The sequence below is a fragment of the Dermacentor silvarum genome, chromosome 3 (genome assembly GCF_013339745.2).
Source record: "Dermacentor silvarum isolate Dsil-2018 chromosome 3, BIME_Dsil_1.4, whole genome shotgun sequence".
In the NCBI taxonomy this organism is placed as follows: Eukaryota; Metazoa; Arthropoda; class Arachnida; order Ixodida; family Ixodidae; genus Dermacentor; species Dermacentor silvarum.
In genome coordinates this window covers 191,785,070-191,810,738 of record NC_051156.1, presented here as the reverse complement: position 1 = coordinate 191,810,738, position 25,669 = coordinate 191,785,070, and the positions used below count along the sequence as shown (strand labels likewise).

The 25,669-nt window shown below is 44.6% G+C and overlaps 1 protein-coding gene across 2 annotated transcripts; it reads right to left on the bottom strand.

The window, feature by feature from the left end:
* Window positions 1–1,791: 1,791 nt before the first annotated feature.
* Window positions 1,792–25,310, bottom strand: LOC119446339 (lipoma-preferred partner homolog). 2 transcript variants are annotated; one of them, XM_037710749.2, is made up of 11 exons: window positions 24,864–25,310; window positions 23,185–23,412; window positions 19,302–19,639; window positions 9,487–9,715; window positions 7,484–7,510; window positions 6,704–6,805; window positions 6,530–6,597; window positions 5,690–5,737; window positions 5,484–5,614; window positions 4,057–4,177; window positions 1,792–3,051 (listed from the first exon to the last, which is right to left on the bottom strand). In XM_037710749.2, exons 2-11 carry the CDS (start codon window positions 23,348–23,350, stop codon window positions 2,920–2,922), a joined length of 1,362 nt encoding a protein of 453 aa, XP_037566677.1. In that variant the 5' UTR covers window positions 23,351–23,412; window positions 24,864–25,310; the 3' UTR covers window positions 1,792–2,919. The 2 variants fall into 2 exon arrangements, with proteins under 2 accessions (XP_037566677.1, XP_037566678.1); XM_037710750.2 differs by lacking the exon at window positions 7,484–7,510 and having other exon boundaries at window positions 24,864–25,308.
* Between the last annotated feature and the right edge of the window lie 359 nt (window positions 25,311–25,669).

Genomic DNA, 25,669 nt, shown 5'->3' with positions numbered 1-25,669 from the left:
CACCAGCTAAACCCATCTCATGCCAGCAAATTTCCCAATTTCATCATGCCGCCCAATTCTCTACCGTCCTCGACTGCGCTTCCTTCCTCTTGGTCCCCATTCTGTAACTCTACTGGCTTTCCGCTGTACGCAGTGCATAATCTGCCCAGCTCCTTTAGTTTTCTTAATGGCAACTAAAATACCTGCTACTTCCATTTGCTCTTCAATTTATGTGAGCTACAGTTGAGGTGAGCTTTCTGAAATATTTGTTGCGAAGGAGTCTGGCATATCAAAATAGAAGTTTTCAAAGGTGAGCTTCCTGAAATATTTTTTGTAAAGGAGTCTGGCATATCAAAGTAATGAAAGTTTGAAATGATGCAAGAATGAATGTTCTAGTCCGACTTGGGCCGAAGATAAGCATGTTAAAACTAACCATTGGTAATATCCAGGACAAATTATTACTTTTTGAGTATTTTTGTAATATTTTTTTCATACTGGAGGCCTACTTAACTTTCTTGTCTCCCTTTCTGACAAAAAAAAATTGTGCGATAGTTAAGTAGAACTAGAGATATTCTGAAACTGACACCATCAGAAATGCTGTTTGAGAAAACGAGGTAAAACATTTCTGTTCATGGCAAATATGGCGAGCACTTAATCGAGCAAGGATGATACAGGGTTCCAATCAAGCAAAAGTAATTGATCTACACCATGCTGGAGCAAAGGGCTGGTTTTTTGCTCCAAAGAGCAGCCCTAGTTTCTGCCCCATATGTTACTACCAGTAGAATGCTACGATTGTATACTTTCCAAAGATAGTGGTAAGGTGCCAGTCATGACTTGGTAATGTCTGCCATATGCACTCCAATACATTTTTACTATTCTGTGAATTTACTTCTCATGGTCGGGTTATTAAGGTCCAGAGAAGACGCAGGAGAGACCCTGCGCCAGCCGGCTAGTCCCACGTAAGGTCTTCTGTGAGTAACTGACCTTTAGTGTACTGTTGCACAGATTCTAAAGGTTAATTAACTGCCATTCATGAATTCTTGTTCCTTTGCCAGGCTATTGAACATTACCTTTAGTCTTCTGGACTTAAATTTTCAGCCTTACTCTTGCACTTTGTTGGCTAAGGTTCCCATTCATTTGTTACAAGTCATCTCCAGCACTGATGAATAAAACAGTGGAGCTCAGCCAGACAAACAGATAATATTGCAGTAACGAAGTGTATTCTACTTCGCTGCTGGTGTAAATTTTTGGCAATGGCGTAATTGTGTTGCTGCCGAAAATTTACACCCGCAGCAAAGTAAAATACACTTGGTTACTGCGATATTAGCTATGTTTGTCTGGTTGAGCTCTGCGCCACCAGGTGGCTGCACCGTGCAGGCCACTCGCGTTAATGCCCCAACCCCTTTGGTAAAACGCCCAGTCCACCTACGTTTACCCGAATACCAGACAAGCTAAAACTCCATTCGGCATTTATCCTCGCTCCTAGTCCTTCCCAATATAACAGCTGGTAGATAAAAATTAATGGTGCCAACTGAGTCGCATTTGACACAGTTCTTACCTGAAGATGTTTGCAATGCAAAGCTATTGACAGCAACGCTTATGTTGCCTCCGTGCTAAGCAACTCGCTCAACAGTGAACTCCACCACCATCAAACAGTAGTATTTAAAGTACATTGCTGCAAAGTATGGCGTTGCGTACATACACATTTCTCAGATGAACGAGTTGTGGAAAACTAATAGCATTGACGTTTGATCGTGTAGCACCAAGTGAATGGCATCGAACACCTCTGGAATGAAGACATGGGCATTTAAAGACATGGGTACTGTTCTTTATTGACCTTCAAAATTTGAGTACATGGCACAGCACTTCTATGATATTATTTACATTCTTTAGCAACAATGAGTACTAGCACAGGGCAAAAATTGTGCATATCTCAATCTTTACAATTATCAGACTCCATAGCCCAATGCACAAACTGCTTGCATCCTCGGCTAGTCTGCATTGCTTTGCACGACACAAATATCTTCATAAACGTGAGCAGAGCTTGAATCGGACACTGCTGGTAAGCTCACAAACCAGTGCATACATAGTACTCGAGAGGAACAGCTCTCTGGATAATAAAATGGTAAGAACTTTTGCCACAAGTCTCTTACATTTGCAATTACAAAATGTGAATATTTAAATTCTTCAGGCTTTTCGTGCTGTAGATGTGGCAGCACCATGATACGCAGCAAAGCTCACTCACAAGCTCGTTGTCAATTATACTTTTTTTGACACAATAAAATTTCTTGCAAGTCTCAATATGTACAAACTCTTTCAACACTCCAAAAAGTATTTCTCCTGTGTTCGCAGAGATTTCCTAATGCTGGTAGTAGTTGTGATGTGCAAAATTTACTACGAGTTTTAGGTAGGTCTAGTCAGTAAAAAAAAAAAAAAAAGAATGGCAATTGCCTTCTGGTCAATTCCTTTAATTCCTAACTAATAGTAAAGAGACTGATTCTTGGCACTTTACGTTCCAATGAGGGATGCCATAAACAGAAACCCCAGATTAAGTTAATGTGCACTTAAAAGTCTAAGTACGCGAGGATTTCTTGCATTCCGCCCCCATTGCAATGTGGTCGCCACGGCTGGAAATCGAAACCCGTGACCTCAAGCTTGGCACCAGAACGCCACAATCATTGAGCCACTGCGACGGGTAACGAGAAAGAGAAGCCTCACAGATGCGAGCCTGCAACGCACGCTATCGAGAGCCACCTATGTGGAATGGTGTGTAGTACACGAAGCTACACTCTTAAACGCTCGCCCGACAAATAACTGCGGGCAGGCTACTCAGGTTCTGTGACTAAAAATGGCCATCGTTAACTGCTGGTGCTACTGCACAGCCCTTTCGGCCGTAAAATTATCACAATGTTGAGCGGTGAGGTGCAAGTCGCGGGAACCTCAGAGCTCGGAGACCATCCTGGAGGTGAGAGTCTGCACGCGGCGCGCATTGCAACTCCTGCACAGGATGTGGTCGTCCAGCGGGTAGCAGCCCCGGCCTTCTGCTTCGGACGAAAGCAGCAGTCCGCAGTCCTGCATGTGGGACAATGTCATTAAAGTCGCTTCCTTCTTTGCCAAGATCCAAGACTAGCAGCTTTCAAAATACGGGCTGGCAATCGATAAAATCTAGTTTCTCGTTGATTGACGAGTACTTCTGCAAATCTCGAGGACAAAGTACTTGGCTGGCCTTGTGTAGAGTTGCAAACCATATGTAGTAGACGGTGATGTGCATGCTTTATCTCATAAAGATAGAAATGAAAACTAAATTCTAGGGAGAAGAAAGGGAACCGAGGGGCCACATATCATAAGAAGCCAACAAAAAACGACACCAAGGACAACATACGTTGGTGTCCTTGGTTTTGTTGTTTGTTGGCTTTTTATGATCTCATCTGATTATGAGGCACATTAAGATATGTGGCCAAATAAGCAAGACTCTAAGCTGCATTATTAATAATCTCGCAATTACCTGTGCCAACCATTACTGTCAAAGATTACCACAATTTATGGGACACACTGAACGCAAAACAAATGTCTATTTTCATTCAAATTGGCCTAGACACATGAAACATGGTCCACACACACAAAAAGCACACTGTGGGACCTGTACATTACCAGTAACAATACCTGAATAAATTGAAACATTTTTGGCTAAATCTACTTTTACGACTAGTCTGCCTGTAACTGTACCAGAGGGTAATGGCACTCGACTGCACAGTTGCGAGATCTTTCTTTTATAATGCTATCGTTTATGAGACTTGCCAGCAGTAGTACAAGGTGAATGTTTTGTACATTATGGTTATCAGACTAGTGTGCGGCCAAATAAGCAGCATCGCGAGTGTGTGTGACCAGGCAGCAAAGTAACCTCAACGTTCGTGTAACCTTCTGGAGTCTCTTGCTTTGTAAAGATTTTCATTTGGCAGATAGGTGTAGGCTCGCACTATGACAGTACTATAATGTCTTGGAGGAATAACTGAATGCACGAATGAAGGGTGACAAGGTTCCACTATTAGTTGGATGTCACGACGCGCATGGACCTACCTCACATCTGTAGCAGTTGATGTGGAAGCTCCGATCCAGGGCAACGACTCTCACCGTTTCTTCTTTGCCCGGCTCGGGCATAATTGGCTGAGAGCACACGCAACAGCGGGGGGCAAACTTCCTGTAAACGGCAAAAATACTTGGCAAGTGAGTTTGTGGACCACCCACTTGCACTATCCACATTGTGCAATGAGCTTTTATGTGTTGTAGTAGCAGGCTTGCACACTTTGAAGCATGATGATGCAAGTGCCTCGTTCAGACAACAGAGCCCATATTCACAAAAATGTTCTTACACTAAAACTATTCGCAAAAGCGAATTAACGCCAATCATTATTTTGGACACAGTGAAGGTGGCCAGCCAATGGCAAAGAGCACTTACAAACAAAAAGCTTTGTGAATTTGGCTGCAGATTCGCGAACTTTTTGGTTTCTGGAAACTAAACTAAACCCGCAGACAACGTTCTGTGCCAACGAAGGAAAAGCTACGAAGTCAAAGAATGCACAAATACGGACACTTCTAAAAGAAGTCCTGCATTTTCATCTGCGTTAGTTTCAGCTGAGAAAGAGAAAGTGTAAACACATCATTTACAACAGTAAAGCAGAACAAAGAAAAAAGAAAGAAACACCACTAAGTGTTAAACTTTTACTTAGCTTTCTGCATTTATCTTCTGTGTTTGGTAAAATGCGAAAGCGTCGCACGTGGAAGCTATGTTGATTTAGTATCCGTTCCAAGAAACAAAGTGCTGTCAAATGCTGCTGAACCACTTGGCATGGTAACACGTGCAGATGCTCTGCCCCCATAGTTTCCCCTTCATTGCCACAGACAGTTGGCCGTGAGTAAGATTAGTAAGAGTACGACAGGGGAGGGGGTCAAGAATTCAAAGAAGACATGGGTCATGAATGAAGAAATGCAAGCAGCCAACTGTCGGCCAAGCTTTACTTAGCTGCAGCCCATCAGTGACACAGAAGTAGCTAAAGCACTGAAAAACAGCCTTTGGTAACTAGTTGAGCTTCGCTACCAATTTCGACGCAAAGTTGGCAGGAGACCCAGTCTGAACAAGCTGTTTTTGCATTCGCACTGCTGTAGAGCCAGGGAGCAAGACACGTGCATCAGTTGTGGCATCAGCACCCAAAATAGCTGTTTTCTTAGAGGGACACTGGTACAAGAAAGGCAGCACAACTACCCATCTTTCGTTCTTGCATTTTTGCTGGCTTACCTAGCCTCATTCTCATAATAAGAGAGTCCTTTATTTTTTTTTTTTTTGAGAAATATAATTTAGTAATGCAGCTCTTGTTTTATTGTTTTTCTTTTGTGTCCCTATAAGTTTTGAGAAAGTTTGTACAGAAACCCCTCCAATCTATATAGGCTGGTCCACAGGTTGGCGATGACAGGTTTGGGCGAGTTGCGGGCGACAAAGTTGGACGCACTTATGGAAGTCGTCGATGCAGTGGACCCGACTGGTGGCGTCAACGGTGAAGGGAATGCCGTCCAGGCACTGGCCGCACACGACACATCTGAAGCAGGCCGGATGGTAGGGCTTGCCAGTGGCGCGCAGGATCTGCAGGAGGCAAGGGTACCTCTCAATTGGCTTGTTCCCAACATGGCTATGCAATGACGGAAAAGAAACACTCACCCTGTCCAGGATGGGCTTCTCACATACGCAACACTTCTCCAATGTGTTCTGTAAGAAGAAGAATACATTTTTTCTGTCAACTTCCAAAACAGTGTGCTTATTGCTGCAAAGACAAATGCAAAAAAAAAAAGAAAAAAGTATATATATATAAGGAGGACACAATTGCAAAACACAAATGCTCCATTCATTGATCAGCTGCTACCAACTTCCACTGTCAAGCATGGCCCACAGTCCAATGTGCCATACCACAGGTCCTTGACATAGGTGCAACTTGACATCAGTTTAACGACATGTTTAACAAACGTCATTGTAGCCACTTTTGGCTGGCTGTAGCTGGCATTTTCCAAAACGAGTTTTAAGGAAAAGACAATCTTTGCATGTAAAGAGGGCATCTACATGTACATGCCACTTGGTTTCTACGTATATTAGGTGTCAAACTTCCATGCTAGGTCTGTTTTAAGTGCAATTAAGCAGGCATGGGTGGCTCTGGATCAAAGCAGTGAAGAAAATTTCTTACAAAAAAAAAAACAAACCTAGAACAAGAAGCAGAGACGCTGGCCTAGCTAGAGCCTCATGGCCATTTTCAACTGATCGTTCCAGTGCTCTCTGGCAATGCCAGAAACGTCAAGACAGCAGTTACACTTTACTGTGAGAATAGGCGAGAACAAATGGCAATAACGAAACTATCGTGCCACTTCTGGACTCCTTGTTCTCACAATACAGCTTTAAAGCTGTTATTCACGTGCTTTGTACCACGGCCAGAGTGCTCTGAAACGGCCATTTGAGTATGCCATTAGCTTGCAACAGTAGACGTAACAATTGAAACGGTTATGAACATACCAAGTAGTCATCTTCACAGTATGGCTTCCCCTCCATAGCAAAGAAGGGCTTTCCTCTCAGTTCTTTCACTGCAGTGAAGAATAAAGGTTTTTAGTTTGTGCATTCAGAACACGCCAACCTCACGCAGTGTTCTTTTCAATTAATTCATTAGCAAATGAATACACAGCAACTTACTGCACACATGGCAGGTGAAGCACTTGATGTGATAGACCTGGTCCATGGCAGTGCAGCCACTGCCTTCTCCAAGCACTTTTTCTCCACATTTGTAACACATGCCTGCAAAAAATAAACGAAGGACAATGCGAATAGCCAGGCAGCATTAGAAAATTAACCTCACGACGTTGCCAACGAAGATCACGAACATCGACGCAGTTTTCAAGCAGCTGTGCATGCTATTACGAAACCAACTATTGTGAAAATCTTCGCTGCACTCCCGCAGTGTGTTCACAGTATACATACAACTATACAGTACCTACATCAATAAGTGTATCAACATGCCATACCTATGTAACTGAATATGCTATGCGCTACGCAGTACCTAGTTGGTAAACAGCATTTACAAGGCAATCAGTCATAGTTTATGAACAGTACACCAAATCAAGAGGCACCATGCAACAAAGGGAAGAGAAAGAGATACACATTTTCATCACACCGTCCTGTTTGCATGAACAATGCTGTACGACTGCTACTGTAGGCTGCCAGCCATTATTTAGCCACTCAATCAGCATGCCACTAAAAGCACCATGTATACTACCGGCTGCCAGCAATCAGCAGTACTAGCTTCACGATGACACATAAAGCACAAACTTGCTCCAAAATCGGGAAGGCATGCGCATAGAGAAAATGTACTGGCAAGGCTGTTGCCATTCGCTTTATTTTTAATATATTTTTTCTTTCTTTCTGCATAAACTCAAAATAGCATGCATTGCTAAGGACAAAATTCTCTTCCCTTACCAATGACTGGTGGTTCGTCATCATCCTCTGAGCAAGCGTGGTTAGAACATGGTTAGAGAGTGAAACATTAGGGGCACACTCAGAGTATAGTCTGTGCACAGGCTCTTTAACGTAAAGTTTTAAGTTATCACATGCAGAGGTGGGAAAAAAAGAAAATGTTTTTGTAATGTGTCATTCTTTGGCACCTGTCAATAGAAAATGTTACTGCCACTTTCAGTTAGTCATTGCACCAAGGATGAAAGAACAGCTGCTGTACATTCACAAAAAAGAGCCTTTGTAGGCAGACACATATCCACAGCTAACGACATGAGGGTAAATGAGGCTAAATTTTGCAACTAGTCATAAACAAAGATGACAGCAAGTAGCTCCTCAAAGTTCTGTATTCATGAGTATTGTATATGTGACACCAGCAAAAAAAAAAAAGGTTTATTATTGGTACTTCTTGAACTTAACTTGTGTAATGCAACTCCCGTGTAACTATCATAAATGAACATCAAGCATCTTGCAAGAAGTGACATCGGAACAAATCAAGGTGCTAGAAGAATGAGGCCTACAATGCTATCTATTGAGTAACCTGAATAACACTGATAAAAGAAGCACTCATTGTCGCGTAAATTCGGGTCACTGACCTAAGAAGCTATTGAACACACCAACCTCAGTAAACTTGCATTATGGTAACAGCAAATAGCACCTAGCTTCTTCATGTTTTTGTTACGAACAGTACAATTAATTGTGTGGCAACGCAAGGTAGAGCCCAGCTTTATTTCTGCAGGGCCATCCATATGTCCTGAATTCCTACTTCAAGCATTAAAAAAATTTGCAGTACTATCTTGAATAGTTTCCAGGTCCCTACTGTTTTCCTTATATGGGTGTTACACCGCGCTCTTTTGATCGCGATCGAGCCCGATCCGGATTGAATTTCTCTGTCGCGATTGGTTTCCTTGCTCAATCTGCGGAAAGGAGCCAATCCCGGTCGAGAATTTTGATCCTGATCGCGCTCAATCGTAATCGAATGTGGCCGTGTGGCACCAGTATTAGTCAAGCGAATGATGATTCTACAAAGACAAGGTTTACTGCAAGTGAATCAATACGTTTCCACATTTTCAGAAAATTGGTGATTCCATTATTATTATCCATAAGCTGACAATGTGCACCCATCAAAAGAAGCCCGAATCTGCCAAATCATACATTTTCATATATTTCTTGAAATTAGTGGTATTATATCACCACCACCATTCATGGCTAGATAACAGAGTAACACTCCTGAATCTGCCTTCGCTTCTGGGACCATATTCTCGGTCAATCACTTTCTTCACTTTTGCTTGATGCGTCATCTCGCATGACACGGCAATGCATGGAGCAACACGCCTTCTGCTTACTGTCATCAGATTAGGGCCCACTGAAAGTGAAATCGTCAAAAGTGACAGACAGACACTACCGCTCCCCGTTAAAGGGACACTAAAGAGAAAAATAATTTGAGCAGTATTGGTGAATTAGCTTTCTGCAATAACAACAACAACCAACAATAATAATAATAACAATAATAATATTAAGTCACTCTTATGCAAGAAAAAGGACCTGGTAAGCCAGGAAAGGCGCGAAAACTAAAGACGGGTGGCGCCCCCGCCTTCAAGTACCTGCACCAGCTCACCATGACGTTATGGATTTCGACACCGTTTGCTTGGGCCTAGTTTTATCGGTAAAAATGGACTACACTATTAAAAGGAGCTAGAGACTAAAGTTTGGGAATATTAAGAACTTTAGCAAAAAAAAAGGGGGGGGGGGCAATCTGTAATGTCACACTAACATATCGACCCTGGGCTTTCGGCGCGAAAAAAACTGACCGTAAGGTTTCTCTTTTAACAACCAACCTACTGCAAAATCCAACAAAAGTACACTTCTTGAAGAATACTTTATCAATCTAAATTGATTCAGTGTTTTCTCTTTAGTGTCCCTCCCACTAGAGCTAGTCAACGTGAAGTAAGCTAGCAGGTGCCACTCACCGAAGAAATCCGGATCGCCCGAGCTCTCCATGCTCTGCACCAGCAAGTCGGTGAGGTGGTCCACCTCGGCCTCCTGGCCCCCGCGTTGGTGTCCAGACTTGTGGCCGGTGCCCATACGGCCCGGGTAGTAGGACGAATAGAGGGATGAGCCTGTGCTGCTGTAACCAGACATTTGGCTGGGAGGACGCGGAACAATGGGCTCGTAGATGGAGCCCGAGTCGTACGTGCTCTGCGGGAGAGAATGGCCAGTCTATGTGAGAGAGCTAAGCAGCCAACGCACTTCTGTTACAGTTGCATGTGGTTTGATTCATTAGTTCATTCACAAGCAGGGGTGTAACGAATAGTAATTTTTGAGACCGAATCGAATACAAACAGAATAGTGCCAGAAGTGAATCAAGTTGAATATTGAATACTTTTCGAATAGTTCTTAGAATAATGAAGAGCCGTTTTTAAATTAAAATAAAGCAAAGTTCACATTTCAGTATTCATAACATTAGCAAGTTTCCGTCATTACATTGCATGTTATGGAGAGTGCTTTATTAAAACCATAAATGGAGCATTAGGAACATATAAGCAGTTTGTTTGCATACACAGGACTCCTCGGACAGTGCTAATGATTGCTGTAGGACCGTTTAAGTTGGGCTCCCCGAGTGATGTAGTCTGCTCCACTACGCTTGTTCTCATGCTTTATGCCGATACCAGGCTCAGGGGAATGAAATTTATGGTACTTTCGCTGAAATTTCATATTTTATTGCACACGATTGACGTGTCAAAATATTTTAACACTGTTCAAAAAATATTTGTATTTACAAACAGTGACTATTCCATTCAAAGACTGGACTGAACAGCGCATTTCATTATGCAATATTTGCACACTCCTATTCACAAGTTTAACTCCTCAAAGCAACAATGGGGCAATGAGGGGAGGGCTTCGGATTAAGCTTGACCACCTTGAGATTTTTTAACATGCACCCAAATTTAAATACACCAATGTTCTTGCATTTCGATTTTACCGAAATGCAGCCAGGAATCAAACCTGCGACCTACTGCTTAGCAATGGAATGCCACTGCCAGTGAGCAAGCCGGGGTAGGTGCAATCGCAAGTGGAAATAAGAGTCAAAGGACCACTGGCACGAAATACAGAAGCAGAGTTTAGCTTTCATACGTCAGTTCAGTTTCCAATCTTCACACATTTCTCAATGCAGGCACTGTACGCTTAAATTGGATGTTTCCAAAGATCAATAAATGCTCTAGTTAAGAAATTTGTAGATGGTAAGGTTTCACGAATGTCCCATCAATCCAGCGACACACCGCCTACAAAATAATATGATGTCACACAAGTTTGTGCAGAGGCAACCACTTTGTGCCGTGCAACCACTTTGAGCAAGTGTGCTGACAGGTGCGCAAAATGACTGTAATGGTACCTGCATTTTCTGCAGACAGCTCTCGTAACTTTTGATGCACTTTAGTTTTACCATACTGGTCAGCTATACCAAAGCGTCCCTATAAAAAAAAATAACAAATAATAAAAGTAAAAGAAGATCTCCAACCATATTTCCTGCACACGAAGAAAGTATGTACCCCGGTCTGCGCAAAAATAGAAACGAGGAGGCGAAGTTAATGAAGAAAAAGTGAAGTGGCAATATTTTTTCCGCAGCTAGCAGACTTCGCGGAAGCGGCTCCATACATGGTACGACCAAAATAGCGCTAACAGACTGCCGTGAGGGCACGTAAAAATGCTACAGACAGGCGACGGCGCGTACTTGGCGAGATACGACGTAACGTACGGCGCTTCCAGTCAAGCCAGAAAGCGCACCGCACCACTTAAGCTCAGAATTTCACGCGGCGGTTTTTTAATACGTAAAAAACCGCAGCCCACGCGCCGACAATTATTTCTGCCACGACGCACACGGCGTAACGACACAGGACTGATCGCGTAGTTTCTCAACTCGAAACAGCGAAGCCTCTAAATGCCGGCCAAGACAGTATAGTTAGTAGAGGCAGGGCAAGTAATGCGCATATGCGACGTCGGCCTCTCACCACCGAATCCGATCGTCGACCACGAGATCGAGTCGTCGTCGGTTTGGTCGCCGCAACAAGCGCCGGCAAGGCAGACCTTGCAGGCCGCAGTGCGCACGTATTTGTGCAGACTCTCGCGGCGCCAACTGCGCTGACAAAATTAACGAGGCGATGTCTCCGCGCGCCGCGAGCCGTTGGTTGCGCGCGCGCGAACGCAAAACAAATAAAACGAAACAGATCCAAGCGCCCGCCGCCCAACCTCAGTCCGGGGGTGTCGTTGACGGGCAGGCAGGCAAAGGCAGGCGAATGTGCGCGTGTGCTTGCGGCGCCGTCTGCGGTAGCGGTGGGATATCCTCTCGGCTGTTTTCCGGGGCCCCGGGAACGAAGCGGACACACCGCAAATAGATCCTTCTCCGGCGCAAACCGGCGCGGCAGCGGAGCTGCTGCTTGCGTTCCGAAGAGAATAATAAGACGACCGGGGTGCCCATTTCTTTCGCTCGTTACTTTTTACTTACAAGCCGCGCGAGCTTCTCTAACAAACGCGCGAACGAGAAAAAAAAAAAAAAAAAAAGTACACGCGCAAGACCACGCGCGAAAGCGATTGCGTACGTGAAGAGTCCACGTCGCTCAAGTGGCTCGAGTTGCCGTCGCGTGCGGAGAGTCTGATGAAAGCTCGTGCGAACGTACTACGAGCGCCTACAGCTGCTAAAGAAACGCGCGCCCGAGCGCAAGCAGACGAAACCGAACCGCGTTCCATTATAGCCCACGTCGTTCAGTGAACCGCCCAAATCAAGCGCATGTCAACGCGAACCAAAGCAAAAGTCTAGCAAAAAAGAAAAGAAAAAAACGTGAACCAAACCAAAAGTCTAGAAAGAAAAAACTATGAAATGAAAAGAGGTAAGAACAAGTATGTTGCATAAAAAAGATTCTCAAGCGTGTTGTCGAATAAAGACAAAAGACGTGAAAATTGACTGAGCCTTCCAGGATAATATCAGAGTCCTTCCATGAAGGACTCTGATAATATGTAACGATTCTATTCCAATGATCATTCCTCTTCATGCTTTGTCAATGGTCTGGGCGACGATCCTTCCAACGTTACCCACGGGATAGGCCGGTGGTGAAGGTTGGATGATAAGAATGAAATGAATCGGGGAAAGGTATTGCACAAATGACTGCATCACCACTCCCGACAAGTTCTTTTATTAGGGAGGGGCTACTTTTACTGCGACGCCACGAACTGTCTCCACAGAGGGAGGAAGCGCAAGTCTGTCAACGAGGAAGTGTCTGATAGGCCGCACTCCTCGTGTGACAGACAGCAGCGTGCAGCTCGCGAAGAAACAGAAAGACACGCAAAAAAAAAAACTAGCGGACACAGCAGGCTTGCGCTACCATTGCACGTCGGCAGGGGGCAACACCTCTCGGATCACTGGAAGGATGTTTACCATGGCTAGGTCAACGCTGCGATTAAGGCTGCAGATTGGGCTAGATTCATGGTAACAAGCAGAACTCCTCGCTAAGTCACGGGATGAAGAAAGAAGTGCAGCCCCCGGGATGAAGAAAGAAATGCAGCCCTCACGTCATGCACTTCTCGTCTTAGCACTGTTTTTTTTGTCAACGCTATGGTGATACAAGCACCAGCAACCTACTTGATTTAACTGGAAGCCTTACATGCCCTGCCCGAACACGCGTGCAATCAATCAATCAATGCAAAGTGTCATAACTGAAAGTTTTCTCTTCCTCTCTGTCTCTCCATATGCTTCATAGCTTGGGGCGAGCAAGACTGCATTGTATGCATGTGAGTTAGCTGAAATACTTGGCTACCCAAGATTGCAACGACAGTTAAGCTTTTGCACGAAATGCAAGAAAGCCATCTGTGGCTCTTCGGCTAAGAAAACCAAGCTACTGAGGCGCACGTGCAAGTGCTTACACACTCTTGACATTTTTCTGCCAGGTGCTCGACTTTCACGGTGAGTCAGACGATTACTATCTCTTGCGTGCCCATGCCTTGACTCAGAGTTGCAGTGCTGACGCAAGCGTAGAAGATAACGACGCCTGTGCTTACTCTGACAGGCCACCAAAATGATAAAAGGTTGGAAATTGCTGCACAAATATATACATTCTCTTTTGCCTAAGCTTGCCTATATACTGCAATTAAGGTTATACAATGAAAAACTTATAGTGTTGCTCAAACAGCGAAATTTTCTATTTGAATCGAATACGAATATTCGAGAAAAACAACCTCCGAATACAGAATAACTCTTCATTTCTAAACTAAGTTAAATATAAATTTGCGTGCAGAAAATATGTGGAATCACTAGCCAGCATGGGTGATCGTCATGAATGGATACCGCATTTCTAGGAATTTCAACACATGCACCGCCTTCATGAGTACTAAAAGCACACTAGTCAATAGAAATCCTGGACTTGCAAGGCATTAAGGCGCAGCCGAAACTGTAACAACTAGCTCGCTCTCAAGCCTTGAAATATAGTTTGAGTGGAGTTCATCCGACTTATTTACGTTACAGACGCACGTAATGTCGTTAACAACGAGGTGCTACATGAAGCAGTAATGAAGACAGAAATGAAACAATGGAACAACACATCACACAGCAGCACTGCACATTGTTTTAAAAGGATGCAAACGTGGTCAGAGTGGCCAGTAGTTGCCTTGTCTAAATTGAAACAACAAATTTGCGCATGTAGGCTGCCAAAAAGCAAGGCATTTTTAATTAATGACCCGAAGGAAGTGAACTGAAATTATCTGCCCCAATGCACTTGCTTAGAAATTGGCGCCCCTGTGCAACAAGTGAGGCTCTCCTGCAGCAGAATAATTCAGGACAGCTTTAACAAGCACTGGTAACCACTTCTCGAGACTTCCCTTAAGTGTAATTATCGAGCACATAGACTAGCTAGTTATGGGACTATAACAAATACCCTGCCGGTTACCATGCAGTCCGTATATTCCTTCAGTTAGACTAAGCGGTTTCATCCGAACTGTATCTTTGATTGTCAAGAACAACCACTACGTGAGGCACACAATGTCGTCTTAGACCCCTGCACTGATGCCTGCTGTGGCCGAGGAAATATATGCTTAGATGCCACCAATGTCGGACACTGCGTGGTAGACAAAACCCTGCATGAGCTGCCAAGCACCAAGGGTGTGCAATAGTGCAGTGGTTTTTATGTGTCCAACTTTCATTTGCTGCAGGGACATGAGTTTGGTCCTTAGCAGCAGTGATCACCAAATTTTTGTTTTCCTTAACCATATGGCATGTGTCAAGATAAGGATGAGAAGGTAGCCTCATGACTACAGTTGGGATTCCCGTGACATGTCCCGGCTTCGAAAAATGTCCCGATATTAATGTCAGCTACGTACATGCACCTACCAGACTTCTTGCACTTGGTTTTCAGCAACCTTGTTGTCCCGAATTTATGTTGGGTGCCCTGGAAAATTTCAAGTTGTCCCGGCTGTCCAGAGTTTCTGTAACCTTTCCAGTGATTTAACAGACGCACTTGCACTCAATTTGCCATTCAACTGCAGGTAATATTTTAGCCTTGGCACTAGTGGTTTCCTCTGCCTATGTGCCCCCACGGCTTTCAAATCACTTGTGCTGTAAAATGTCTTTCATTCCTTCAAGTTTGCAAGAACTGTGAAAGCGCCACATTAATTTCATGTGCATCATGTGTCACGCGACGCCTGCCAGAGTGGTTCACGACGGGTACGTGTCTGCTTTCAGGAGAGCTCTTTTAAACTGAAAGGTAGAGCTTATTGTAACTACATAGTTTCATTTTCATGCCAGGCACTCAACTACAAAATGTCCGAGGTTTGCCGTAAATCGTCCGACTATTGCATCTTGGCTCGCAATACTCTGCGTCTTGTGTGTACTGTAGTGTAAGCTCTACTATAGTATGTTCTACTATACCAGGGTGTCAAGTCATTCAAGAACTACGGGTGGGTCTGGCTATCCAGTTCCGCAATGTTGCATACACTGCGCCCATGCGAGAAACAAAAGCAGCATATGCTTGGAATCCTTACAGACTTCTTAGTGCCTTTCCTGGCTGTTTTCGCCACGAACAGCGAATGGCAATTACAACTTCGACGTAAAACGAGCACTCAGGTTTTTACTTTTCATCTCTGTAGTTGTGGCGCTCTTGTTCTCTACCCGACTTTTAATTACAGTATAGACCACTTATAACGTAACCGCTTATACTGCAGGACCGGATATAGTGCGGTCTTTTCAGACTCCCGTTAATTTTCCCATAGCACTCTATGTATACACGTATCACTTATAGTGCAGTTGCGGGAAACGAAATACCGGTTACAGTGCGGCTGCCTGGGAGTACAGAAGTCAGCGGAGACGGCGAACGCTCCCCTCAAACGGGCGCCCAAAGGAGTGCTCGAGGAAGAAAGAGAGACGAAGTGGAGGAGAAGGGCACGTGGTGCGAACGAACAGCCAGTGAGGCTGAAACCAGAATCTTGAGTGCGAGTGGTGAAATATCATGGCGCGCATAGCGAGCGAGGGCCACGAAACTGCCAAGGCCGGCCTAGCTCGCTTTACGATAACGGCAGAAAACGAAACTTCAGGGAGCGGGCGGCGCCGGCATGGCACGGGGAAGGAGGAGGAAAAAACTTTATTAAAAAATTTCAGACAGTAGATCTGAAGGCCTTGGCCTCTAGGTGGCCTCGGTTGAGGCGACCTGCAGAGCCCAGGTCGCGAGATTTTCTTGGACAGTCTCCCAGGCTTCCTCCGAGGGAGCTGGCAGTAGTTTTTTCGGAGGGGGCTTGGCAGGGCATCCCCATAAGATATGATTTTGGGTGGCCAGCTGGTTCTGGTCACAATTTAGGCAAATTGGGTCCACCTGTCCGCACGTAATATATGCCAGTCTGTGTGGGCAGGGGAAAGAGTCAGTTTGTATCTGACGTAAAATCGTGGCCTGTTCCCTGGATAGCTCCTTATTAGGAACTGGATAGATTTTCCTAACCTCTTTGAAAAATCTGGCAAGTTCATTAGATGTTGTCGCTGGCTCGCTCCAGAAGTCCACCGAGTCTGAGGAGCACCCTGCCCGGTTGGTTAAGCCTCGGGCTGTTTGGTGCGCTGCCTCGATCCCGGCATTTCCAGAGTGAGCAGGGACCCATACTAGTTCTGTGGTGCGGTCGGTTTGGAGACAGTTGATGATACTATTCGAATGTTTGCCTATGTGTCCCTTAGCGTAATTTGTGACGGCACGCTTGGAATCACTTAGGACTTTTTTCGGTTTGAGAGTGAGTGCTAGCGCTATGGCCGCCTCCTCTGCTTCTAGGGTGGAGGGCGATTTAACGGATGCTGCAGTTCGGGCGGTACCGTCGGCACGGGGAAGGATGCACGCAGAGACCGTGGAATGTGAGGGAGGAGGGCGGCAGGGAAGTGGATTTCGCCTCGGCAACTCCGCCACTTCGGTGGCTCCCCTCGCCCTCCCCCGTACCTCCATCACTTTCGACTGTCACCGTGCGCGCCCGCCGCCGTGCAGGCGCCTGCCGCTATAGCCGGCCCGGCGCCAGCTCTCCGAAGTTTCGTTTTCTGCCGTTATCGGGAAGCGGGCGTTGGCCAGCCTGGGACAGTGCCGCTGCTTCCCTCAGCGTGCACTGTAGCCGCAGCGTGCAAGGTCAATACGCGACTAGAAAGTAGAGGAAGCATAAAGGAGAAAGAAGGGTTCACTGCCATTTTCTATGCGTGGCTACGGTAGTGTGGCTGAGACGTCGGCACGTACACGCATGTTCCGGTGCAACGCAGAATCGGCGACCTTGCCATTTGAGAAAGGGTGAAATTTCCGCTGCATTTTTCTTTTTTCTTTCTTCTTTATTTTTTTTTTTTTGGTCGCGCGCGACATTAAGGGGTCTCTCCTGAGCTTTTACTCTATGGCGGTGCCGGAGCAATGCCGGTCGGAGGCGCCGCCGCGGGATTTGGTTCGAATTAACGAGATTCGACTGTAAATTGAATGCAAACGTTCTAGCTGCATTCCTTGACTGTCGCATACGCGTGGCGGCTCGGTGCACATGTTTTGCATATGTGCGGGCCTTGAAAATTGTTGCTTTGGTTATATAGTGCGGTACCGCTTATAGTGCGGATATTCGCGACTGCGGCGACTTACGTTATAAGCGGTCTACACTGTATTTTAAATAAGAAAAATACATAGGCTGAGCGAGCAGCTGCTTGAGATGTTCTTCACAATTTTTTTTTTCAATGGAAAAGAATAAAGTAGCATGTGTTTTTGTGGCCAGAGCATGATAAACATTTTGATGCCACTAAAAAACAAAGTGCATGTATTTTGGTGCTCCATGCACCGTCCTGGAATGTGGACATTTTTTGGTCTTTGTGTCCAGATTTTAGTAATGTTGCTGTCCAGGTTTACCCAACTCTATTCATGATGACGAATTGACAATCATGACGACGGCAAGGCAAGGACATAACAGAAAGGATGGACATGGCAAACCAGTTTTGAGCTTTTAGCTGGTGTTGCAGTAAAAGAGCTCTTGAACGCGTTTTCCACGGACAGAGTTACTGGCAATCAAATGTTGACCCCTTCATGTCCTCGCAACCTCACCCTCCTTTCTCGTGTTGCTGTTGTGCTGCGAAACGCACCAAGGTGACGCGATGTTAAAGATACCCCACTTATAACGATACCAGTTTTAACAATATATTGCATATAAAAATGAAGCAGCCAATACACCGTCAACTTTTGTATGTGTTCTATGGCAAAATAAACCGCTTACTAAATTGCTCTCATGCCGCATTAATGGTTGTAACAATTACATCTGGCTACTGTGTGCGTGGTCCAAAAAAAAAAAGAGAATGCAAAATCTTTAAAAAAGAAGAAGGAAAAAAGAGCGAGAGGCGAGCCGGCGCACTTACATGTGTGATGTGGACCTTGCACGTGCCGGCACGTCTTCCTCACATCACCCTGCACATCCCCAGCCCCTTGCATGCCTCCTACCCGTCTCCCGTCCACCCTCCGACATTGGCGCTTGTATATTGTCAACTTGTATATTGAAGAGGTGGAAGGGAGACATGAGAGGAGGTGCGCGTGGTCAGCGATACGTAGAGCGAAGCGACAAAGGTGTGCCATGCAGTGCGTGCAGCACAAATGCGGGTGTGGCGAAGGTGTGCGGCACGCAAGTGGGTGTGGTGCCACGCGTTTCTTTTTTTTTTCCCCTTGGATTTTGTATTTTTTTTTGCTTTCGGCGCAGACATCCAGTAGCCAGATCTAATAGTTATAGCCAATAATGCGGCATGGGAACATTGTAGTAAGTGGTTTATTTTACCATAGAACACACACAAAAGTTCACGGTCCGGCAGCTGCTCATTGTTACATTTGAGTATTGTTAAAACCGGTATTGCTATAAGTGGGTTTGGATGTTTTTCCCCTCTATTTTTTTTTTTTCGAGCAACCCAGTTATAACAATTGTATTTTCTTGGCACTTGAGTATTGTTATAAGTGAGTTCGACTATAGCAGTACATGGTAATAAGAAGACAAGCGCACAAAACACGAACACAAGAGGAAGGAAATGGACAACTCAAACACTGGCAATTGTGTCGTCCTCTTTGATCCTATTCTATCCATCTATTGCACGCCTGCGTTTTTATACCATGAGCCCCCACCACCTTGCTCTGCTTTCTGTCATTCTCCGTACAATGAGAACGACAATGTTGCAACAAAAGCAGCAATGGAGCTGTAGGTCACAGCAAACAGCACCTTTTAATTTTAAAGGTCTGTCCACTGAGACCTTCAAACATCAGAGACCATCAGAGAGACTCACCGCTGACGACTGTGGCCTGAAGTGGTGGAAAGAAGCCGACGAGGACTGGGCCGTGCCGTATGCCAGGCTGTCGGGTGACCGTGGCGGAGACGGTGGAGGCAGGTCCTCGGAGTACGAGGCAGAACGGCAAGTCTGCTGCTGCTGCGACGCCGAGTACGATGGAATTCGGCCGAGCGTCGGCGGAGGAGGAGGTGGAGGCAGCGGGTCTGTCGAGTCCAGTGCAGCGGCGGATACGACGGCATGCCTCTCGAACGCTGTGGCTGGGCTCGCCTGTGGCTCTGCCTTGCAGGGCATCACAGGAGGTGGCGCCGACAAGTTGGCATATGTTGCGTCGGGCACTGAAATGCAAGAAGGCAACGTGAATGTTACTGGCACTCAGAACTTTCAGTTAGAGGCCAACAGCGACAAAATGTCACTTTGGCTAAGTTTATTACAGATGAGTTGTAGTAATATGCCGTCAAAGGAATTGTGGCAAAGCTGCAAGGTCTGCAAGTGTAATTTTTTTTGTCAGCAGCCCTTAAATAGCGCCTACGCAGATGACGCAAGCACCTGGCACCCAATCTGTGAAGTGATGCCCAAGAGCAACGATGGTTCGCAACCTTCTGGTGTTGGCGTTGTTTCTAGTGAGCAGCAACGGCAGCATCTTCACTCATTTTCAATATCAAGAACATCCAGTGATGGAAGCCGAACTTGGTCTTTTGGAACAGCTTTGGGAGCAGGAGAAATCACATTTCGGAGGAGAAGGAAACAATACTTTGGAGCATTAACCTACTGCTCTGGTGCAAAGAGGAAGCTCTGCATGCAGTTAATGAAAAAAGACGCTGCACGAATGAGTTCTGAAAAATTGTGTCCATTATGTATTATACTAAGATGCAAGTGTTTTTCTTCAACTTGCTGCTTCATTTTCAATTATTGCATAAGAAGATACTTAACCCCGAATTCACAGTTAATTCTGCATTTCCTAATATACATGCTTGTGTGCTTACTGGACAGAACGGCATATGCAAAAAGCTGCAAACTAAAAAAAAATCGCACTTCGCAACAATGCGCGACGAGCCAAGAACATGCGACTGTGAAGTGGCCATGCGGCCATGGCCATCGCATTATTATATGTAGAGACTATTTCAACAAAGCACAACACAGAGCAGAACTAGGCGTTTTCTTCTTACCACTAGCGTTGTAAAAAGCAATGAAATTGATTTTCACCGCAATAGTTTTTTTTTTTTCTCTGCTCAGTTATTTGGAGCACGTGTTGGCGCAGGCGTGGCACAATACCCGTGGTAAACGATAATTCAGCGCACCATTAAGCACTATTTCCTTCACTGCGCAGTTTGGCACAATTGGCACAGCACTTCCATCACTGACATCTATTTTTGTGAGCTGTTCATGACACATCCACTTGTATTTAACATGCAAACATTTCTGTTTAAGGGAGGTCTGCTCTATACCTACACCATCTAGAATTAGCTAGCTTTTTCTGCAATCCAAAATTGCATTGTAGTTGGCCTTTAATATAAAACTAAATGCACACACATAAGCTGAATTCATTGTTCAAAAGTATATATATTCGAAAAATAATCGAAAAATATTACAGTATTGCCATTCCATACATGCTTTGCTATTTAGAGAACACCAAAACACAGGAGAAATAATATGAGCAGTAGTGCTGGTGCACCATCTCGTGGCATTGAATTCAACCAGAGCATACAAAATCAGTATTACAGTGACAGGCTATGGGCAACATTGCTGGTGTCATAAAAGTGTCAGCAGCAACACATAATCATGAAAAACAGTGGCTCCTTTCTCTTCCTTTGATAAGAGCAGCGGGAAATGCCATAATGTTTTTTGATGCTTTGTGGTTCAACAAACCACCACAAGATGTCACATATCACTGTTACTGCCATATATGACTCCAGTGTTCTGCTACACCATAAACTGCGATATGGATGCAGAGCGGCTAGAACTCTACATAAACTTTGTATATCGCTTTATTAGAAATTTTCTAGGTCCGATACATACAAAGATAAACACAGAGAAAAGCGGCAAGGAAATTTTTCTTGTTCTATTCAATACATGCAATGATATTGGAAGTCCATTCAACTAGCCAGCTCGTAAATGAGCGAGAAGTTAAGTCACCATAGTCGCCGGTTGGTTCGCAATGTGCACATAAGACTGTCATTTTTCCAAGGAGGCAGGTTAGGGTAGGCATAGTAATCCCAAATATTTGACTACATTTTCTTGGCTGACGAAATTGCATATCACATTACCAAATCGAACACTTTAATTGAAGATGGAAGTGTGAAAATGTGAAATTTCAAATAATCGCACATCCCTCATTGAAAATTCAAGCAACAAAGGTGAGCATTCTAGAACACCAGATTAAAAAAAAAAAAATGTATCCCGCAATCAGTAATGCTCAGCAATCGCACAGCACTTCAGCATGGTAAGCACACAATTAGCGCGTCATTATCAGCCTATTCTTATGTCCACTGCAGGAAGAAGGACACTCCCAGCGATCTCCTATTATCCCTGTCTTGCTCTAGCTGATTCAAAGTTGCGCCTGCAAATTTCCCAATTTCATTACATCACCTAACTTGCTGCCAATCTCGACTGCGCTTCCATTCCCTTGCACATGATAACTGAATAAAAATATAACTCACTACATGACCGCATTGAAATGATAGCTTAAAATTTTTTGTTTACTACATTCAGTTAGTTGCATCACAGATACATTGATAGTTGCATACAAGTTAACCAAACTTTGTTGCTGATGTGTAAGCACTAGAGAAATTTCAAATCGACAAGCGAAAGAGTTGCAACAATAAATATGATGGGAAGAAATATTACAGAAACAAGATGTTAACTATGACATAGATATGCATTGAAAGGCCAAGATGTTTTCATGTTTCTCAAATCATACTAAGCAGAAGAAGTGCATAAGAGTTTTCAATAGATAAAAGCTTGCAATGCTGAATCCTAAATAAGGCACACCTGTATGGGGCACTACACAAGAGGCAGAAGCGATGCCCACCCATGAGAGGGCAGGTTACAATGCGACACCACTTAGTCAAAACTTATTAGGCTATTAAAAAAAACTAAAGCATTACTAATCTCAAGTGTGCTATAACACTGCAGGGACAGTTGAATGCCACTCAATATGTTTAAGAATCAGTAGCACAGCAAGCTCAAATTCAAAAACAAATGGTTCTGAAGTTCGGACATTAGGCACTAGTGCGCTTAGAGATAAAAGTTTTTTTTTTCTCTTTTTTTTCACTGTCGAATAATTACACCTTACCTGTCCTATTATTTACCGTAATGTGCACAAGAGATCTGCAACGAAATTTCACAGCGCTGAACTTCTGCATATTCAGTGGAATTTTCAGCAGAAGATTCAATGTAATTTTAGGACAAACTTTTGCTGGAAATTTCAGTAAAACTCTCAGTTACAATTTCAGCTGGATTTTCAGCAGTATTTTAGTGCCGAACTCTCACAGTACGGAGACAAGAATGAAACTGACAACACAAGTGTATGTGAGGTCTGTTTCTTTCTTGATGCAATCTTCTACATGGCAAAAGTTAGTGCAAATTAGCAAGCCTGTCTCAACATGGCCAGAAAAAAAAAAAAAAAAGCGAGAAAAGTGTAACCGCGCAGCAAACTCCACCATCACCTACACGACTAGGTTCAAGGAATGCAAGGTCCGACGAAAACTGTTTGGTCATGGTTGGTCATATAACGGATACCGACCACAGAAACAAACGTTTAAAAGAAACTAAAAATATGTTTTGGCTCGCATACAAGTGTTCACTCACTCTTTCGTTTCTTTAAACCTTTATTTCCGAGGTTGGTGTCCATTATACTGTGCCAAAGCAGCTGCAAGCTCACCATGTGAATTTCCGTGGAGTCCTTGTGTGGGAGTGACTTTCTTGGGCTTGGGTGGAACCACTGGTGCTATCTTCTTGCCCCTGAGCGGCGAGTACTGCTGAGGTGTCATGTGGCTGATGTGCAGCCTACTCAACTCCTGGATGACGGAGTCGGGGTGGGCTGCCATGGTTCCCTGCTGTGACCTCGGCAGACTCGTGTTCCAAATCCTTCCTGTCCCAAAAACCCTAGCTGAAAGATGAAGAAAAAAAAAAAAGTAATGAAAAAAATGCACAATGTGCTTGCACTCCAATGACATTATTTTTTAGCATCTGTTCATAACACCGAAATAGTCGAAACTCTGAACCTACAGCCAACATGACTAGCACCAACAACAAAATTAATATTCAGTGTAAGAGCATTTAGGAACACGTGAGAATCATTTTCGTAATTCATCAGCATGGAAACCATATTGCAAACTTGAAGAGCTCCACCTTCATAACACAACGGTAATATGTTGAACGGTCAGACCAATTTTTTAGAAAAATTGTTTGATGGTTAAAAATCTGCCTAAGCTGACCCTGTAGCCATTTCTTATAGCCAAGGTTTAAAGCCGCATTCGTTGCAATCTGTGAGCTGCATCGTGGCGTGTTTTAACCTCGACTTTAACTACAAGACAGAAAAGAAAGATCGGTTTCCATTTCGCTCTTTCTAGTTTGGCCCCTGCATGCAATCATGGTTCTCCATTCGTACCTTGTAGGCATTTACTTTGTGCGGCTCATTGGTGGGAAGTATTTATACGACTGATCACTTCAATTCTCACAAAGCCATGCTGAGCAAAAATAAAATCCATGCGTGAATGCATTGTATTCTCACAAATAAGTGTCAGTTCCAGACTTTACAAGAAAATTTAACCTGTACTCCTGCTAGCGACGTGAGATATACATATGGAAGCTCTAATTTTTTGAATATCCATAATTCTAAGTAAAGTATCACTTGAGATTACTCCCCCCGGACAGGAGCGAATCCTTAATGCGGAGCGGTTGAGTTGATTCCTCGTTGCAGTGTCGATTTCTTAGAAGCAGCGAAGCATTCAACGCTCCCAAGAATGACTAATACCGGTGCGCGGAGAACCACGCCCAGCGCCTTCCGACTGCTTATCCAAAGTTTCTATGTTTTACGTGTCTGCTGCGGAACGCGACCGCTTGCCGTGTTTTTGAACGGCGCAGAGGCCTTTTACATTCCGCCAACCCGTTTCGAGATGTACTACACGATCCCAGCAGTGCGCTGAAAAAAAAAAAAAAAAAAAAAAATACCAGACACCCGAGAGCTGGCACCTGTAATTGTACGCACGTCAGTCACTCCACACGATCGCGCACTCCAGTGTTAAATATAAGAGAAACCGCCGAGAAGCTACGGCACCTGATCGGCATATTATCACTTCGCTCACCGAGACATTTCCAGACCGAATACTACTACTTTCGCATCTGTTCTACAGTTCTGACGAACATGCTCTCCTACCTGCCGCATGGGCTCTCCCAAATTTCTGACAGATTTTCGTTGCGGTCAGTGGAGCAGCTGCTTGAAAGCGATCGATAACCTCGCCCTTCTGTCAAACGCTCGTAGCCGACTCCGGGTCAAGAACCCCGGAATCCGAGCTCTCGGGCGCAAAGGAATGTTACGCATTTTTTTCACGGGCTCACCTTTGTTCGTTCAAGCGAGCAGCTGCCGAGACGACGGGCGCTGCCTTCGAGAGCTCTGGAATGTCCTTTGCAAAATCTTGTCGAAGAAACGAGATGGCTCTGTTTTCCACACAGAGAAATGTCGCTCGCTCGGCCGTCGCAGCGTCAAGTGAAGAAGCTCGCAGGTGTGCGCGGAGCCTTTCTTCCCGGCGGATTGCAGCTAGACGGATCAATTTGTTATTTTTTTAGCGATAGCGACCGTCTCCGACGCACGGGTGTGACGGCGCTGATACGTGAAACTCAGGGAGAGCGAACGACGATCGCGGTGGCAGAGAGCACGAGCATTTTCCTAAGAAAAAAAGTATGACAGCTATGCGCAACAACAAATAAAAGTACAAAAACGGTAGCAGTAGCTCCCATATAAGGGAAAAACACGGACGGAAAGAGGATTCCGCTCCGCTTCCGGATTCGCAGGTTGTCACGGCCGTTCGTACAGTTACGGTTCATTGAGAGTCGCGTATTTGAGCCGTGAACAGTAGCTTTTCTAGCGTTTTTGTAGAAATAATAAGTGCCATACAAGCAAAACCCGTAAATATTTGATACTTTCAGGGCAACTGGTAGAGGAAAGGTTAAAAAAAAACATTCATAAGAAACATCGTAACCAAAATCGTAACCACATCGTTACGTTTTAGTACCAGCGAAAAACAATTACGCTCGTAACGCCAAATGTAAGCAAACATTTTAGGCAGTTGAATGTTTTGGAAACCGTGTACACTGACTGTTTAATATTTTACGTTTAAATGGGACACGCAACGCCGATATCGAAA